Source organism: Emydura macquarii, unplaced genomic scaffold (assembly GCF_026122565.2).
Source record: "Emydura macquarii macquarii isolate MOO-44397 ecotype Brisbane River unplaced genomic scaffold, CSIRO-AGI_Emac_v2 contig_3603, whole genome shotgun sequence".
In the NCBI taxonomy this organism is placed as follows: domain Eukaryota; kingdom Metazoa; phylum Chordata; order Testudines; family Chelidae; genus Emydura; species Emydura macquarii.
Genome location: NW_027133740.1, coordinates 4,564,234 through 4,584,424, shown reverse-complemented (window position 1 = coordinate 4,584,424; position 20,191 = coordinate 4,564,234). Strand labels below are relative to the sequence as shown.

The 20,191-nt window shown below is 36.7% G+C and overlaps 1 protein-coding gene across 6 annotated transcripts in view; it reads right to left on the bottom strand.

The window, feature by feature from the left end:
• Positions 1 to 6,124: 6,124 nt before the first annotated feature.
• Positions 6,125 to 20,191, bottom strand: part of TBL1XR1 (TBL1X/Y related 1) — a 161,098-nt gene continuing 147,031 nt past the window's right edge. For all 6 annotated transcript variants that reach the window (XM_067536521.1, XM_067536524.1, XM_067536522.1 and 3 more), the window contains 10 exons: positions 19,455 to 19,596; positions 18,589 to 18,652; positions 18,367 to 18,464; positions 16,739 to 16,799; positions 15,623 to 15,744; positions 14,945 to 15,019; positions 11,612 to 11,739; positions 11,188 to 11,353; positions 9,713 to 9,814; positions 6,125 to 6,820 (listed from right to left, as the gene is read on the bottom strand). In XM_067536521.1, coding sequence (XP_067392622.1) covers positions 6,794 to 6,820; positions 9,713 to 9,814; positions 11,188 to 11,353; positions 11,612 to 11,739; positions 14,945 to 15,019; positions 15,623 to 15,744; positions 16,739 to 16,799; positions 18,367 to 18,464; positions 18,589 to 18,652; positions 19,455 to 19,596 — 985 coding nt within the window. In that variant the 3' untranslated portion in view covers positions 6,125 to 6,793. The remainder of the gene's footprint in view (positions 6,821 to 9,712; positions 9,815 to 11,187; positions 11,354 to 11,611; positions 11,740 to 14,944; positions 15,020 to 15,622; positions 15,745 to 16,738; positions 16,800 to 18,366; positions 18,465 to 18,588; positions 18,653 to 19,454; positions 19,597 to 20,191) is intronic.

Genomic DNA, 20,191 nt, shown 5'->3' with positions numbered 1-20,191 from the left:
TCCCACTGAAGTCAATGGCAAAACTCCCACTGATTTCAGTGAGACCAGGATTTTACCTCTGTGTTGATGTCACTTAGGCTGCTTTTAAATCACTCTTCCACAGAAGGCAAAATCTCTCTTATGTATGCTCCAGGTCCCTGGCCAAGAAGGAAATATAAACAGCAGCATGCTAAGGAATAAGGATATTTTATCTGAAGATTTGTATAGACAGGTGATATGGACTAATGCACTTGTGAAATATTCAAACCCTTAATTAGAGGTCTGCTACATGCGGCCCTTATGTGCAATATCTACTGATGCTTGTGTGTGTGTGGATGTGCAACAGGCACAGTCTACTTATGAAAACACTGCTCTGTGTGGTCATGTTCCAGAATGGAGGCATGCTTTAAAAAGATTTTGAAAATCACAAGCTGTTTTTAGTTACCATTATGAACTAGCCTTAAAACATGCTACATTGCTAGGGATTTCTTCTTTGTTGTTGCTCCCACAATATTCAAGCTATAAATAGACAAGTCCTATGAAGAATTCATGTACCAATGTGGATGGAGGCCAGGATTGCTTTTGCATTTAAATAACCACTTCCCCACCTCACCCCCCTTTTTACTTTTAACACATTAACTAAAATTTTGCAACAGACGTTTCAACATGTTAAAATAAAGATACACTTTATCATCAACCCTAAAAAAACCCAGACTGCATGTCATTACTTTTTCCTGAATGTGTTGTAGCAAATAAACACAACTATATAACAAAGCAATAATTTCATTTGAGATATACTGGCATTGAAAAAACAATCTAAATTTCCTCCTTTGGTTTATGAGATCACCTATATTTTGAAGGAATTATAGCTTCATTATGTACAAATGGATGCACATCATTCCATATATAATCTCAAATTTTTCCAAATGTCTAAAATAGAACAACAAGTATAAAATTATTCTGTATAATCAAACTTAGTCATGGAATAAGAAGGGAACTCTGTAAAGTGAAAGTCCACTGCTTAACAGGAAAAAGAAAACTTAAGAGACAGCCTTTTATTTGAGGAATGGTGTTGTGAATGGCACTTCATAATCTTCTACCTACCTTTCCCATGTCTACGGGCCTGATGGGAGGAAAAAGCACCTATTATGCACGTTTTTGCGAACAGCTTCTTAAAAGCAAATGTAATTGTATGTAATCCTACATAAAGGTGGAGATTCAGCAAGGTAGTTAAACATGCACATGAGAAGCAGGCAGCAGTCCCTTTGAAACTAATGGGGCCAAAGTCCCTTGCTGAATCAAGGTCATAAAGCACTACTGGCTGTTATGGATCTGTTAAGAGCACTACCCCTATAACATTACACAAAGTGTTACATTACATTACTTTACATATAAATAATGAAAATGTGGTAAAATAAATGTAAACCTAATGTAACATTCCTCCTCTCTTTACCAAGCCAACCGTTTGCAAATATCCTGTATCTAATATATTCAAAATGTTTTACAGAGCATACAGCCAACGTAATATCAAAATATATTTTATTCTGGACCTCTTTCAGATCTGATTCAAATTACAGTTGTCAGAGCAATACAATGCAAAGGGAAAATGCAACAGAAAATGTGCCTAGAAGGGATATGGGTTTTGGGGACAAATCATTGTGATGTATAACCAAAATAACATCATCGTGTAATTAACATGGTCCAGGACAGTATAGAACATCTATATCAGTCTTCTTTAGACAATAATCATGAAAACTGAACAATAAAAGTCCTTTAAACAAGTACAAAAAACTGTCATGGGCTGGTTTACACTTTTACAACAGTTGTTGTTTAACTGGATAATGGAAGAAATGATGCAGACATTTTAATCCAGTGCTATAGGTAGGCTCACAGAATTAGACCCAAAGGATTTGTAACTTCAAAATGAAACCATTACAACTACAATGTAAATGTCAGGAGAGAGAGAAAAAAATTACTTCTGTATTCTAGGATTACTGATCTGCACACTGCAGTCTGTTGAGAAGCAAAGTACACTGGACTAGTGACAACATGCAGACTGTTTTCCTGAATTTATCCACAAATGCCAGAAAATCATTATGAAGTAAAAATGCTTGTTACTTAAAAGGAAAAAATAATGTCCTAAGTTATCATCAGGCCTCAAAACTGGAAACTTAAACGCTGAAGAAGAGAATTCTGTACCTCTTCAAAACTACAGAGCAGAAGCACTATTAACACTAAATCTGCAATTTTAAAAAGAAATGGTGCACTTTTCTATTATTTTGTCTGCTTTCAATCATATTCATATTGAAAAAAGTCACTACTGAATGTGATATTTCAGAGCTTGCACTAGAGGAAGGAGTGAAAACTCTGTCACACCTCCCTCTTCACCAGGGAAAATGGCAGGTGCCTTCATGGAGATTTACTGCCATCCCCCAGACTAGCACTTTCTTCCAACATGCCACAATGTTGTTCCTGCTTTGTGCAGACTTCTGGAGATCCCTCTTCATACAAGTTCTACATGCATTTACTGTCGGAAGAAGAGGTCGATAGGAGCGTATTGCTTGCAAAGCGAAAGGACTACCGAGTTAAATCCTGCAGAGTTTGCTCAAGCAAAATTCCCACTGAAGTCAATATGAGTTTTTCTTGGCCTATTATACCTAAATGTCACATTGTCCAATACTTACAAGGACCCAATCCTCCTAATGGTTACTTAGGTAAAAGCACCACCCCCCTCCCAAAGTGAAAAAGTCAATGGGATTTTTGACTGAATAAGGATTGGAAAATTAGGCCCCATGTCTTCTCTTTACTAAACAGAGGAAGCATTCCACCTTTTATTTTACAAGCTGAAGAGCCCCATTTGTAATTTTAATGAAGTTCCTTCATACGACATAATTAAACACATCAGCAATTGTTTACTGTGTAGCCACAGCAAACTGATACAACAGCCCTATTGTACCTATGACCCTTCCTAAAGATAGAGAGCATTTTAAAATCAGCAGTGTCTTCATTAAATACCCTAGCGTGAGGTAAGCAGTGTAAGGAAAAAGGAGTGCTTTTAAAAACAAAAATTAAAGTTGGTACAAATCTTTGGCCTTTCTCTTAAGATTCACTAAAGTGTCATAAAATCCAGAAACACGTCAACTGTCATGTCATTTAAACTCTGGTAATTATTACTTTCCTCCTCCAACTTAGAAAAAGAGGCACTTTTAGTATTTCATACAAGAATTCCAGTCCTCTGCCAAACACAGCATTTAACCCTGTACAGAAGTATTCCCCAAACAAACTGAATTATGAACACGACAAAGAATAAAAGAAAAAGTTTTATGAGGACTTAAATACTTTGTATATACTAGAAAGTCAATGGGTTGGGAATCTTTACATCAATTTCTATCAAGAGGTACAGAATTTCCATCACACAAACAAAAGTAAAAATTTAAAAAAGGGGGAAATATCCAGGAAAACCTGGAACTACTTATACAGAAATGAGAAACAAGATATTCCAAAACTGATAAAAAGAGATTGCAAACATGACAGCAGCCCATGCCTCATCTCATCAATAAATGTGACCCCAGTTTTTCCCAACTAAATTTCCTCCCCAAGAATTCATTGTGCCAGAAAAAATGTGAATACAAACGTATGCAAAGGTCTATACACGTTTAACTTCAGACACGGAGAGCAGCCCCTTGACTTCAGAGGGACACTTAGCATGTAAAATTAAACATGTGCTTAACTCTTCACAGAATTTGGGCCTTAATAGTATTAGGCATGTGCCCCTTAAAAGGAGTAGTGTGGAAGATCTACTTTGCTCTACTATATATAGATTCTGTTTTAGTGCTGAGAGTTCAATGACCCTGGCACTTTCTTGCCTCACATAAACCATGAAATATAAGCATCATGCATGCACATGGTTAACACTGCATAATACACGAGACAAGAGAAAATTTAGGTGGAACAGGAGCAGTATTGTGGCATGTTGATGAAGAACAGCACCAAAAAATATACTGGCCAGATCCTCAGCTGGTGTAAATTGGCATAGCTCCATTGCAGCGGAGCATCGCTGATTCACATCAGCTTGAAGTCTGGCTCATGTATCCAGAGACACCCAAGGCCTATGAAACTGATATTCCTGAAGTGTGTACAAACATCTGCAAACCAACAGTCCTCTGGTAATGAGGCTCTGCATCTTCTAGTTATGGATATTCGACATTATGCTTAAGCAACTAGAATTACTCAAAACTAAAACAGCTGAAGATTGAGAAAAAGAAAAGTGGCAATACCGTCAAACATGGCTGTGGTTGTGCAGTTATGTCACAGAATTCCACAACATTTTTTTTAATTTGCTGAAGCAACCGTCCAATAACTTGTATGAAAATGGATAAACTGTCCATATTAAAATACAAAAGTACTATCAAGAATTACCTCTGACTTTCAGATTTAAATTCAGTGCAATTGACAAATGCATTGCTAAAGGAAAAATGCAGCTTAAATATACTCAAAACATTTGTGTCTATTCCTGGGAGCACAATTTAAAATTATTGCACAGATTTTTTAAAAAATTTTTCTTAATAATGACAGAGGTTAGCCACAGTCATGGACATCCAGCGATAAAAGCAGTATTTCAAGTGCCAGACACTCAACGTATTAGGTTTCCTACATATTGTAACTCACAGGGTAGTTGTTCTAAACAGTAACGTGTTCCAAAACCCTAAAAATAGCTGGCACAGAACCATTATGGATGACTGCCTTTATAGATATGAATGTTTTGTTTTGTTTTTAAATGCGGTGTATTATAGTTTTATGGGCCCCACTGATAATAACTGGGGTACATATTAATAATGTATGTATTCTCTTTATCCCCGGCAAACTGCCACCCTACCTTAGCCAAACTCAGACTTGCTTCAAGCCATGTTATTCTGTGGCAATAGCAGAAATCAATGCCTAAAGAACAACTCTGTTAAAATGTTAAAGCTGCATTATTTGGGTTAAATCAATTTATACTTAACTAAAAAAAAAGTTGAAGTTTAGCGATCATAAGCCACAAAATTAATTTGTGATTGAAATAGTGTTATAAAACTGATAACTTTGCAAAGCTCTATAATATAAACCATTTCTTAAGTAAAATGTTTGTGACATAGATTTGACAACCTCTTTTTATAGAGATTTACACTCCTGGAGTCTTATGCAAGACATAACCTTTTTAACTCCATATAGGCATAAACACAATCTCATGCTATGATTTACAAATAAAATCACTACCAATATACTTTTAATCACATGAGCAGAAAAAGTTTGCCGTTTATATGTTGCTGTAAGAAAAATATTTGATATTGTAAACAGAGTAAAAGACACAATATAGTAGTGATTATTAAAAAAATAGCAGCTTACATCTACCTTATATTTGGAAAAAAATGTAGTCACAAGATACAACAAACTGCAGGACTGAAGCAGCAGGGGAATTAGTGCAAGTATCCATCTTTTAAATAAGCTGAATCACTGCTATTAAAATAAACTTGAAGCAAGTCCTCTGTTTTATAGTTTTTTTTTTTTCAATCTAAGGTAGCAAACATTTTGCCTGTTAACGGCAGTGTTATCAAATATATGCCAAAGATTTTTTTTGTACAAATAAAAATTACATTAGATACTTTTAATACTGGAATTTGGTTACATTAGACATCTGAGCTCCTACTAATAATGATGGGCAACTCTTGTAGAAGCTGTGGCATGAACCCTCGTCCAGAAAGATTTTAATTTCTTAAAAAACAAAAAACCAACCAAACAACCCCCCACCAAAAAACTACATTTTGCGCCTTTTCACAATAGTGCACAATTTAACCATAATTCAGCTATGGTCTCAAAGCAACAGAAGATGCATATTTTTATTTATTTGCATCCCTGTATTTTCTTCCTTTTTTTGTGCCTTTCTATTCTTAAGTTTGGCAGAATTATGTCCCAAATAAGAAACTACTGCATTTCAGCCCTGCCATTAGAAAAAACCACAGCATTATACCCATTGCTGATGTACTTTATAGATTAACAGGACATGAAACTTCATGTCTCAGAGGTGAGTTTCTTTTTCTCTCCCCCAGTCATCCCTCTTCTGCCCTCCCTCCTCCCCCCTCAAAATTGTGCTCTTGGAGCCACAGAATGTACCAAATATCATCAAGTTCACTCTACCTCTTGAAATAATGCATTAATATATATATATTTTTTAAAAAGAAACTCTGTTTAAAAGGTGAAAAAATATAAACAAGGAACTGATTCACTCCCTTACTTCATGCATCCGTAAACTTAACCAAAATGAAACAAAAACCAATGTTTAGGAGCTAAGAACAAAATACCGCTGCAGGTTTATGTAAGTCCATTTTCTCTGTACACACAAACTGCTCAACTGCTGAGAAGGAGAGGGGGAAAAACCAACAAACCCATAAACCATTGTGACTCTGAGTTAAAAAGGGGGAAAATAAAGGCTGTCATTAGTATCTTCCAAATTTGGTACATGGTATAGTCTGCTCTTGTATGGTATATTTCTCTCTCTTCTGTTTTTCATATGCGAAACTTCTAAAAGTTATTTGGGGGCACAGCAGATTCCAGCACTTGGTGAACAGGATTCACAAGCTGTGACAAAACTCTGTCATCCTCTTCAGGGTGTAATCTTTATTTTATTTTATATACAGTATATGTATATATTTCTTTTAGGTTTGGCTGTACTGGACTGGCCATGGTTCAATTGGGACTATAGCAGTACATGGGTTAGGGACAGTCATTTTGGCTATGTACACATTCATAGTCGGTCCATGGCTTCCCACTAGTAGCGCTATTTCCGTAGGTCTAATACACAAACCTGTAAGAAAAAGAAACAGACAGAAATGCACACTGTACAGCATTTTTACAGCTATACAATTCTATATGTAATCTAAAGTACTATATCTATATGTAATTCTACATGAAATCTAAGGTACTATACGTAGTCTAAGGTACCAGGTTATGCAAATTAACCACAAATCTATTACCGGTAGGAAAAAAACCCACATGAAGAACATTGTGCATCATCTATAAACTATGAATACAACAATAGACAAAGCCAAAACATTCTGGGTAAAATTTACAAAAACACGTAAGTGATTTAGCAGCCAAAGTCCCACTGACTTTTACTGAGACTTCTAAGTACCTAAGCCATTTTTTAAGATGTAATTTAGGTGCTATTGAAAAGTTACCCTTTACATTGTTATTCCCTTTGTATTTCTACTGGTGGCTAACTGATTAAAACATGGCACATTTTTTTGCTGCGTACTGTGATAATAATACGTAACCAAGTGCTCCTAGTACTGCCATCTTGTCTTTTATTCCGCAATCCCAAACTCCTGTGGTGGTCTACACGCAATTGTTGTGTCTTGTCCTTCTTTAAATTGCAAACTCTTCGTAGAAAGGTTGATCTTTTTTCTTTTATATTTGTACTATGCCCGGCAAAATAAGGCCCGATGTATATTTGCTAATACATATAATACCACCACCATGGGATTCACCAGAATATTGTGACAAAAACAACTAGTCTCAGGTCATTCCTATGCAAAAGCAAAAGCTGCCCATAAATGACAATAATATTGAACTACTGTATCTCTTTTGCACATAGGCAATTCATTAGCATGTAAAGACACAATGGTTAATGAGGAGTGTTATATGGATTTTGCTTCTCCAGATAAAAAAACCCCAAGGGATTAACATGATATCCCAGTCATTCAAAACAAGACATAATTGGAACCTCCTCTGTTTCTTTTTTGTTATGAGAAACAAACAAAAAAGGATACTGTAAATTGTTTTGCCTAATATGTGGTAGCTAAAAGCCAAGGAATCTATCTGGAGCCAATTTGTGAAGTACCGTAAAAATCTCATTAAATCTACATTGTGGGAGGGAGAAAATATTAGAACAGATTGGACCAGCTAAGAAAAGCATCTGATAGTACACAGTTTTCTATTATAATCTTATCAGAAGATGGATCAATTGCTAGAGCCTGGAGTTCCTTCATGTCTACAAATTGAGGCTACTCTATCAGGAAAAAAAAAATCACATGTAAACAATATTTGCATTTATCGGCTGGTTCAAAGGGGCCTTCCACTTGTTTAGTTATTACCCAGTTTATGGTACAACTAGCTCTGAATTAGCAGGGAAACTGTGGGTGGATTTAAAGATATAATTTCACTAATAAACCTCACTAGACAGCAGAAATAACTTTTTTTTTTTAAATGTGCAGTTACAACTCGTGTCACCTGACAAATGAACTTAATGGGTAGATATCTGTACCTTTTGTCTGCATATATTCAAATTGTCTCCCCTTTAGGATAAGTAGATGATGAATCTCTACGCTTTCCCAGTAGATAATTTAGGGCTTTCTACACCTTCCTAGGGATTCCAAAATGTTGGCTACCAATTTTTACATGATGCAGACTGTATGAAAATCTTTCTTTGATTGCGATGAAGTCTCTGCAACATGGTTTCATTTCTTTTTGTACACGTTCTGTTCTGAACTACAGCAAACCAATCTATTCTGGCCTTCCCAAAAGTTGTTTTCTATTTATTTACTGTATCAAATGTCCACTTAAAGGGTCTGAAGATATCATTTTCTATCATCCAGAAAGATTTAACTGGGAGTCACTTGACTTCATTGCTTGAAGGAATACTTCTTGATACCAGAAAAATAATCCTGCCGTTCCACAACTGCTTGGCATGTGGGCTGTCAGATCATCTGAGTCTCTGGACTGTGAAGGTACCAGGGTAGATTCTGTCACTTACTGACTTACTTATAGCACTCCTTCAAGCTACTGACTCTCAGAGTACATACCCATAATAGTTCTTATCTAACACACTTATTTCTGCTGCATGTTGGGCTTGATTTTTTTCCCTTCCTTTTTAATCCATGGCATTAAGAAATGACTATTCACATGACTGCTGTGCAGAGTCGCACATTAATATTTTTAATGCAGTGTTGTTGCAGAGGACAGCAGAAGAGCTGGAAGCCACACTGTCACACTGCGACTGGGCGAAAAGGGCAGATTCATGTTTTATTAGAACTTAGGAGCCCATCTCCTAGGCACTCTAAACAATGTAAGCAAAATGTTACTTATATAAAGGTTCTCCAAAAGTTCAGGGACTTGTATGAGTGCTCAGAAATTTGTACCTTGTCCTGTTGTGGTCTTTGTTCAATTCTCAATAGCTACTCAAATGATACTTCATTCATGTCATACATTAAAAAAAAAAAGCCACACTACACTGAACATTCTTTTGAAATGATATAGGTTGCAAGTGACAACTAGTTTCCACACTGTAATGAACAGACCAATTATTAAGTACTTATTTCTATAGTACATGTTGTTTTCTAGCATCTACGGGCTCAAAATAACAACACTTCACACTTGCACCTTTCCTCTGACAATTTTAGAGGACCTGACAAATAGAAATGGATTACACTTCACAACATCCCTGCAACCAGAGAGACAACTCCCAACTTTGCTCTAATTTCTGATGTCGGTTTGAGTGGAAAACAAGTGCAGCTTTATGCCACATTTTATAGGTCAAATTTTAGATAGCTGGCTATTTGTACTCATTCTTCATCAGAAAAAGCAAAATTTCTCTCCTTTTACTCAACAGCCCTCCAGCTTATCCCACTGTCTTAAAAAATAAAATAAAAATAAAATGCATGTGTGTAAGAAACGCTGCAGATTGTTCTACTATACTTACTGAACCATCTGAAGCACTTGCTCCAACTTTGTCTCCTGCTGCATTCCAGCAAACCTCAAAAATCCCTCCTGTTCCGCGATAACTGTGAACTAAAGCACCTGTCTACAAAGGGAAAAAAAGACATGCAATTAGTATAATAAACTGCACATGAGTATGTGGAATTTTGTATGTAGAACTTTCCGGTTACTTTTAAAGAGTGAAGTTCTCCACAGGGGAAAAACTTCAAGAGGAAATGAAATTCAAGTATGAATTAAAAGCTCACAAAACTTTTATTTTGAGTTTGTAGTGAAACAGTGAACATGTAGTGAACTCATTTTCTGAGTAGCTTTACCATGTGCTAGAGATGTCAATGGTAAAAAGTATTGTATGGTATTTCTATACCCCATAAAAGTATACGACAGACATTACAGATGAACTGGAGATTGGCAGGATATAATAATATATGTGAACTACTCACTATGTAGTAGTGTAAAGGGGCCTTAGTGTAAATGAGAATCAGTCACAATAGAGTCTACTGATAAAATTTCTGAGTGGAGAAGATAATTCAGTAGAATATGTATGGATGTGATTCCCAAGTCTTAAGAATTCAAATACTGTATACTTGTATGGATACTTTATTGGTCTCCTGATCAAGAAATTCCTATTGAGTGCACCATATTGAGAAAAATCAAAGGGGCAACGAAGTTTTAGAAAACATTAATATCAGGGAACATCAGCTACCTGCATATAAACTGGCCAAATTTCACATTGAGACATAATTTAGAGATATTTCTTAACTCCTTATACAGCTTCTTGGAATAGGTGGTTGTAGAGTTCACCAGAGAAGCTACTTTCAACTTATTCCTACACAACACATAAGAATGGTTCAAGTAGTTACTATGGAAGTCCCACTAAGTGACCACAATGTAATTAAATTCAGCATCTTTGTGGGAGTGATTGTAACCAAAAACTAGCTCAGTGACACAAATCTTGTGATCCTATATCAAAGTATTAACAATCCTACTAGAGGGGTCTCCTTGGAAAATAGCAATTACATTTCAGAATTTCGGGATACACAGTTATTCTTTTCTGAAACTGGATCCAACAGATGAAACAACATCATATATCACTGACTGTAGCTGCTTTGGATAATAGCTATAATCATGTCTGAACAAATAAGATATTTATATTTTTCAGACCCCAGTGTATGTGTGTGTGTTGAATCCTTATGTGGAAGTTGTGACACTGAATAAACATATCTGCGAGAATTAATTTGTGGTCTAGACAGAAAAGTCGTATTTTAAGTTCTAAGTTTTACCTTGTAAAAAATTCACAAAAAGACCCATTTGCACTGAAGAAAGCTATTTTCACATACTATATTTAATATTGGTTTATATTGAATACACAAAGCTCCAGCAACAGAAATAGCTTTAGAACAACATGAGATGCACTGAATAAGTCAAACATACTGGTTTATATAAAAATAGCATGTGTACCTGTGTATTCCAGATGTGAACACATTTGTCAAAAGAACCACTGGCCAGGTACCTGCCATCAGGGCTGAAAGCTACACTGTACACAGGTTCTTGATGTTTCGTCAAAGTGTGGATGCAAATTCCTCTATCTACATCCCATAACCTAACAGTAGAATCAAAGGATGCACTGCCAAAGGAAAAACAGATGGATTACATTTCAATTTTATTGAATTTTTTATTTTATTTTATTTCCTTTGATGATGCTATTAAAATCTCTTCTTTAATGCCAGAGTATCTCTTAAAGTAGAGGTCCATTTAATGATCCTTCTTATGCTGTTAAGATATATTGCAAACACACATTTACAGAAGACTGAAAAAGGAAAAAAAGTAAAAGTAAAAAAATTATCAGCTTCTTAACTGGTATGAAAAAAGGATTAAATATTACCTTGCTAACATAAGATTGGCATTTGGATTGTTTGTTCCTGGTCCTGTAGGACTCCATTTGATAGTATAAATTTCTTTGTTGTGTGCTTGTAAATCATGGACACAATTATCTTGTTTCATACTCCAGATCTAGGGTAAAAATGGCAGGAGAACACAGATTATATTTAAGGGTACTAAGCACTATACTAGAAGATACTGATTCTCCCACCCTGTTCCTTGCTTACAGCTAACAACGCCCACGTGATAACTTTTTAGGCCACCCAAATCACACACCATTTCTGGCGTTTTTTCAGTGGAGTCAGGCATCTGTTTTTTTAAATTATCAGTACAGCATGGGGTTAAAAAATAAAGGAAGGCGTGACATGAAATATGTCCTATCTAAACAAATGTATGCACGCTCATTGCGAGCCAGATCCAAAGCCCACTGAAGTCAGTGGTCAGGTGCTAAGATTTGGAGAGCATACAGATGTGTTTGTGTCAGGGTTGCGTGAACTGTAACAGTTATCACTGAGCTTATTTTTAAATAAACTACCTGCTACTACGTTAGGATGCAGAAAATATACTTCTTCAAGCAGAACAATATATGTATAATACAAAACTGTTAAGGTGTTCGACTTGGAAGGCTAATAAGGCTTTACTTAGACTGGGCAGGGATCACCTTGTTTGTTCTGTGTTTGTACAGCACAATAGGATCCCAGTCCATGAGTGGGGCTCCGACATGCTACCATAATACAAATAATAAAACAACAACAACATAGTATTTCCTCAAGGATCTGTGTTTTCTTAACAAAAATGGATTAAGAAGTGTTTATAAAGCTTTGCATAGATGTGAAACTTGATATTCAAGTTATTTGTCCAAGTGCAATTTTTTCCCTTTAATTGTATCTGATTTGGTATCATTTTAGCTTTCTTTGTTTTAGCCCTGACTTGGGAAAGCATTTAAACAAGCTCTTAAATCCATCTCTGTTATGGCCAGCACTTAAACAAGTGCTTAAAGTTAAGATGCTCTCCTGAATCAGAGTTCCTATAAAGACAGCGGGCACTGGGAGGGGAGAGAGGAAAGATTTATTGTTATAAATTATTATTTTTCTGATTTAAAATAGCTGGATCAGAAAATAAAATCTAGATCCCTTTCCCTCATTGTAAAAAACATTCAGCACCAGTAAAAGGTTCTGCAGGAAGAACCCTAAAGACTAAAGTCTTCATTTTATCCACATGTTTGAAAACACATTGGCATCATCAGTCTCAGACTCCCGTCACCACCACAACTATGTGCCTCAAACCTAATCTGGAAACACCACCTCTAAACATGAGTAGTTCAATCTTCTTTCCCATTCACTGCTTGGACTCTCTGCCAAGAAAGACAAATAAGTGTGCTAACTGCAATGGTGGGTTTAATGATGGAGATATCTATCCAATAGTAACTACACTGGAAGACCACTGGTCAGCTTGTGAAATGGTAATGAAGAGATTGCTGCCAACCTGGTTTAGATGTGAGCTAGAAACCTACAGGTGAGAGGCTCTACATCGAGAATGAGCTGCAGAGTACACTACGTCCTTTTAATAAATAAATACAAATATAAACAACAGCTTTTTTCTGGTTTGAAACATATGCAGTAGCTATTTGCATATTTCTGTTATACAAAGTCTTCGGAAAAGAAAAAGCATCAATGTGGAGTAAGAGTACATCCAAAATATCCCAGTTATATCACAGTCATAATGATCAAAATGTATTAGACTGAGTCTGAAGTTGAGTTGTATAGTGTCATGGCTGTGAATGATTTTGTGTGCATAACAAGAAGTCCTGTTAAGTCAGCAAGGCCAGAGGACTGCAGACAATCTTTTAGGAAAACTGGGCAGCAAGCAAAATGGTAAACATGGCCATGCTGAGAAAGTCACTTTAGATCCACTTGCTGGTACTTGCATGGGAAGTAGACCATCGAATAGAGTAGGAGAGAAAGGTTGCATAAGGACAGACTCTACCGCTCACTTGATAATTTTCAATCACCCCCCTTTACGCTTTGCTGCATGCTGGCCCTTGTGCATGGGAGGAGCTCCTTGTAAATATCCGCAAAACTAATTCATTATCCTCCTTCAAATACCTCCTTAAAACTATCCTCTTCCATGATGCCCATAGAAAAAACAGTTAACGAATAGGCTACTGATGTGCTGAGACAACTGCCTATCATGATGATCAATACTGTCCAATTGTTTCCTTGTACTTCCCCATGAGTCGGTCTGTTTCCAGATGTTATCTCTTGCCTAATGCTTAAATTGTAAACTCCTTAGGACAGGGACTGCCTTTCTATTCCGTGTTTGTGCAGCACCTAGTACACCCAGAGCTCCTAGGCACTATGATAATGCTACTAATAATATTTAGACAGCTATGAAATAAAGCTAGCAAAGGAGCTAGTTGCAGTTGGTCCCACATAAACTGTACACTACACTGATTGTAGACTTTTCTCTTTGAGCATGACTGAGCAATCTCTCTATAACTACAAGTGTGAGTTGTCACAATTACTAATGGGCCCAACCATGTAAACAGCTACAGGAGGAGCAGTGGAGGCAAAAAACCTAGCTGGCTTCAAAACTGAGCTTAATAAAGTTATGGAGGGGGTGGTATGATGGTATGATGGGACAGCCTAGTTTGGCAATTGACTGATCTTTGACTACCGGTGGTAGATATGCCAACGGCCTGTGAAGGGATATTACAGAGAATTCTTTCTTGGGTGTCTGGCTGATGAGTCTTGCCCACATGCACACGGTTTAACTGATTGCCATCTTTGGGGTCAGAAAGGAATTTTCCCCCAGGGCAGATTGGCAAAGGCTCTGGGGGTTTTTCACCTTCCTCTGTAGCATGGGGCACGGGTCACTTGCTAGTGGATTCTCTGTACCTTAAAGTCTTTAAATAATTATTTCAGAACTTCAATAACTCAGTCTTAGGCCAGGGGTCTATTACAGGAATAGGTGGGTGAAGTTCTGTGGCCTGCGATGTGCAGGAGATCAGACTAGATGATCATATTGGGCCCTTCTGATCTTAGAGTTTGTGAGTATAGTAAATCATGCTCAAATTCCCATGAAGTCAATGCATAAATTCACAGGGCTTGGCCCTCTGAATGGAAGTCTGTCTTTAATGAATAGACATTTTCTAGGAATGTCTGTCACATATTTAAAAAAGGGTAAGTGGTAAAGAATAAAATAATGACATTAAAATTACTGAATTACCAATTAGCAAAGGTAGTGGTGCACGTGATAGCGCTCTACAAAACACACACAAAGAGGTTGCATTGTACAATAACTATGAAAATGTACCATTGTTCAAAATTGCAGTTACCTTTAAAGTCATATCATCAGAACAGGATGCCAGAAGATTACCAGTTGGATCCCATTTGATTGCATTTACTTCATTCTAAAATTGAATAGTGAGAGTAAGATTGAAGTCTTCATTTCCATGATAAATGACAGCTTACAAAAATAAAGTTAGACAGTTAATGAGTACTTGTATAGTTACATTTTAAAATACTATCAACTCCCATCTCCACTCCACCTGCGATACCAGCCTTTATTGCCCAATAGTCAATTTTTGAAAAGCACCTTCGTGCCTTCTCCCACATCATGCCTTCTGCATTGGAGCACGTCAAAGCCACCACATTACTCTCCTTCAAATCTCTCTGAAGTACCTCTATGTTGTGGTGCCTAACAATCACTTGACAGTGGTAAGGCAGCTGATGTGCTGTGACTGCTGCTTATTACACTAATCATAAATGTCTTATTGTTACCTTGTACATCCTGCCCCATCTGTTTGTGGTATCTACCTATTGTCTCTTGCCAAGGACTGACTGAATGTTACATATCCGTACAGTGCGAAGCACAGTACAACCGTGATCTCTGATTAACACTATTAATAAATATACAGATACTATCAAACAGCAAACATACATTTTCCAGGAAATTAAATAATAAAGAGATTTTAAAACTTCATTCAGTATATAGGAATCAAGTTACTACTTACTGTGTGACCTTGGAAGGTTTTGATGGGTCTATCTTGTCCTAATTTACACACATGAATACACATATCTGTGCTGCAAGAGGCAAATGTGTTGTTACTCTGCCAGTCAACATCTAGTGCTGGTGCTAGAAAAATAAGGAGAAATATTTAAATACTGATATATATACTTTGGAAGGGTTTGATTTGTGAATCTTCAGTGCATCAGCTTGTAAAATGGAACAAATGCCAACAGGGAGTGATTGAATCAAGTTGAAAGAATTAACAAAGGATTTTAAACATTTCAGAGCAGTGGGAAATGTAGCCAGCAAATGCAATTTAATGTAGACACATGAAACTAAGTTTAATAGGAAAGAATCAAAACAGGGAAGACATCTGAAATGAAACAGAAGGCAAGGCAAACATTGATGTCTAATAGCACAATAAGCCACTATGAACGGATCCAAATTTGAGATGTAATCAGGGTCTTTGCACCCCAGCTGGCAGGAGCTAGCTGCTTGTTCCAAATAGCACTTCCAGCTCTCCCCAAAAAGCTGTGCATGCTTTATATTATTCAGTAGTGACCCGTTTGATTGTTGCCATGCCATTAAGTCCATGAAGTTAGGGGAGTAAAAAAGGTGGAAATATGAGGGAGTTCTGAAGGGATGCCAAATGACACACACTGTCTCTTCTGCACCATCCCCCAAGCCAACAGGAGTAAAAGAAATAATTAAATGGAGTTGTCTCTTTTGATTTTTAAAGAAATCTGTTTTAATTTCGGATAATCATAAATAATCATTTTGGTTAAGTTCTTTTTTTAAAAAAAAGCCCACACAGATATAGTTTTCATTAAATGTTTCAGCTAGCAAGGAGAACATGCTAGTTTACAATCATACATATCTATTATAATTTTTCCCAAATACAACTCAACAGACTGAAAGACAGGTTATCAATAATGGTGGCAGACACACAAAATTAGTTTTTCAAAGGTATATTACTTGGACAGTTTGTGTGCTGTCAGATTAAAATTAAAAAGCTATAAATAGCTATATTAGATTTTTAAAAGCCCAGAACATTAACGTTTTAAAAAATTTTGTTCCGTTTTTGAGCAATCTGAGCTGTCACCTGCAGAGAAGTACTTACCAGAATGAAAAGGAAACTGCTGCTTGGCTTCTCCAGTATGGGCATCCCAAATAATTGTGGTCTGAGTTAAACAATAAACAAACTTGTAAAATTACTATAAATCATAGGTCTTTTCCATCATTAACTTCTATTAGGTCATCTACTCCCATCTTCCTGCTGGCCAGGACTGGTCACTAAGTATACATTTTCTAGTGTTTTATCAATTCTAGTTTTACACATCCCAAGCAATGTGTCTTCCACGACTTCCTTCCAAAGACTACCCAAACATATTTTAATAGCCAGGAAGCAAGCAATTCCTGACAGCAACTTAATTTTTTCCTTTTTAATTTCATCACATTACTCATAATTATACCCTTTTGTCTTATCCTAATTCCTTCCTTTAACTTCAAATATTTGTAGGCCATTATGTCCTCCCTCTTACTGATGCTTAGAAGAGCTATAGGTATTTATAACTCTTAAACCTATTCTCATAAATCCAACTCTTCAGATCCTTAATTATTTCTGTTACCCTCTTCTGAACTCTTCTTTGAACAGTTTGACAGTACTCTGGCATCTTTCTGATTTACTCATATGAAGTATTTGTACGTCAACTATCACGGCAAAACAAATATATTTTTAAAATAATTATATTAGATCTTATGGGCCTGATTCTACTGTGACAGAAGTCAGTGGGAATTTTGCCACTGCATTCAACTGAAGCATGAACAGACCTGGTTTTTTTTTTTTTTTTTTAAACAGAAGTTAGTTCAGAAAAAGAAGGAGGGTCATGCGTATTCCATCTCCCAGACAATGCAGAATATTTTCTTACACTATATTCTCGGTTACTCTCTCCAGTTTAGTTTTAAATGACTGAAGCAATAAGGGTTCTACCTCTTCTTTTGGGAGATAGTTCACAATCTAACAGACTCTGATCTAATTTTCCCTGACAATAAAACCTGCATTTACCTTTGCACAATTTCATACCCTCACACTGAGTTATAAACCCAGAAAATCCTAAACAATCCCTCTCAGTTCAGCTCAGCTTCTACTCTTCATTATCTCCTGTCCTAATAACAGACTGCAAAACCTCTCAATTCAGCAACAGCTATGAATTTAATTACTGTATTGTTTACCTCTTCTTTTATTTTTCTTAAAGACGTAAACTAAAACCTGGTTTTGCAATGATCCCTGCTGCCCTGCACTGGCCATTTCTCCCCACATTGTTATTTCTCACTCTTTACCTATGACCTTTCAGCCCATTCTCTTTGATAGGAGCCATGTCCAAACCAATTTGAATCTATTTTTCAAAATAAGAGTTTCTGAAGTACTGTATCAAGTCCTTTACAAATTCTAGATAAATTGGTTTTACACTGGTGTAATGCCACTGACTTCAGAGGACTTACTTTTGACTTACATTAATGTAACTAAGAGAACCAGGCCCATTTTTTCTAATGCATTCAAATCATCAACCAATTGTCCAGCTCTACATTACATGATCAAGTTTATCCAGAATGATTGGTTCTTTATAAATCCATACTTCCAAAGACTTTATTCTCTTCTAAGTGCTTACCAAATTTTTCTTTTACTGTTTATTATGGTATAATTTAACCATGAAATAAATAATTTTAATTAGCCAAAGATTATCTCACCTTGTCCACACCTGCACTTAAAATGAAGTTTCCTTTCTTGTTCCATTTTAATGCAAATATAGGTCCTTTATGCTGCCCTAAGGTGCTGGCAAGATTACCTGAAAATTTACATTGAAATTATTACATTCAAGAAATGGAAAAAAAAAACTCCAAAAAAAAAAAAAAAATGTTGTGAGGCACTATGCAGGAAAATATAATGGAAATGTAAAACATTTCAATTACCGTCTTTAGTCCATATCCTTGCAAATCCATCGTATGACCCGGTTGCTAGAAGTGTTCCTTCACTCTGCCAGCAAAAAAGTTATTTCATTTATTACACAATTCAAAGTTAAGGGGCACAAAGCAAACTTCAAATAGAAAATGTTTTGCAGAAGAGTCATGCTATTGAGTGCGGAACCTGCAGCATATTAAAAAGAAGTGCATATAAGAAAAAAAATCCATAATTCTAATGTGACACTAAAGTAGAAGCACTTCAGCAATAACAGAAAATACACAGCCCCTGTTATTTAGGGTATGTGTGTGCTGCAGCCGGAGGTATAATTTTCAGCTCGCAATGATGTACGCGTGCTAGGTTTGATCAAGCTAGTGTAGTAGCAGTGTAGCTGTGATGGCATGGGTGAGCTAGCTGCCAATGTGAAGTGTGGTCTACACTAAAGGCTTATGGGGAAAATCCAACCCCCAGATCAACACAATTATACCAATTGAAATCCTGGTGAAGACAGCTCTATTTTAAAGGGGAGGGCTTTTCCCATTGACATACCTACAGTCTCTTGGGGAGGTGGAGTACCTATGTTGACAGGAGAAGCTCACCCATCTGCATAGGTAGCGACTTCACTAACCGCTAAAGCAGCACAGCTGTGCCGACGTGCTGTATGTATAGACAAACCCTCAGACCCTAGGTATGGGTGGTTAGCTTGTCTCACTGCAGTTACGATGCCACCGTTAACTTGAGCAAAGCTAGCATGCATTCATCTACCCAAGTTGGAAATCACACCTCCAGCTCCAGTGCAGATGGACCCTTAGAATCTGACTATGTAAAATTATATTTTTTCCTCAGAGTATTTCGGGCACTTGTAATTTCCACTTACATTCCAATCTAGGGATGTCACATCTTTGTTGCTTGGTACATCTTGCCCTCCTTCTCGTATACAATGTCGGAGTACCAGCTGTGTGGACCCACTGGTGCTGTTTTCACTGAGGTTCCATATCCGTGCTGTTGAATCTCCAGATCTATGCAATCAACATAACATCAAATTAATTCAGAACAACAACAGAAAGGAAAGTGTCCTCCTCAAGAAGCATGGACATATAGGGTGGTATCCTCTTTAGAAACTTTATTTTAAGAAGCTATATGTTAATACATTTTCCATAAATCAGTCAAAAACACATCAGTGAAAAAAAAAAAGTCAGTTCCACATAGTATATCTAAGAGCAACCGCTAATGGTCTATATACTACAGAGTAATAGATTTACATGTACTATATAGAATGTTCTGAACATTAAATGATTTAATCTTCACAATGTTCATGTGAGGTGGGCAAACTATTACTATTCCGCCTTACAGATGAGTCACAGCAAGATTAACTGCCTTCTTCAGGGTCTCAGAGTGCGAGGGCATACTTGCAACAGTCCTAAGCTCCACTAGAGAGTCTCCAGCTTTTAGTCTCTTTCTCAGGTGCCTGATGTTTGTCCTGAGTGGCCGGGGCATAAAAAGACTCATTGCTGTATTTCTCACCCCTGCAACCCAAGGCTAATGCTTTCACTGCCATTGGAAATCTAAAACCTGCCACTCTGCATTTTCTGATACAAGCAGGGAGGCAGCCAC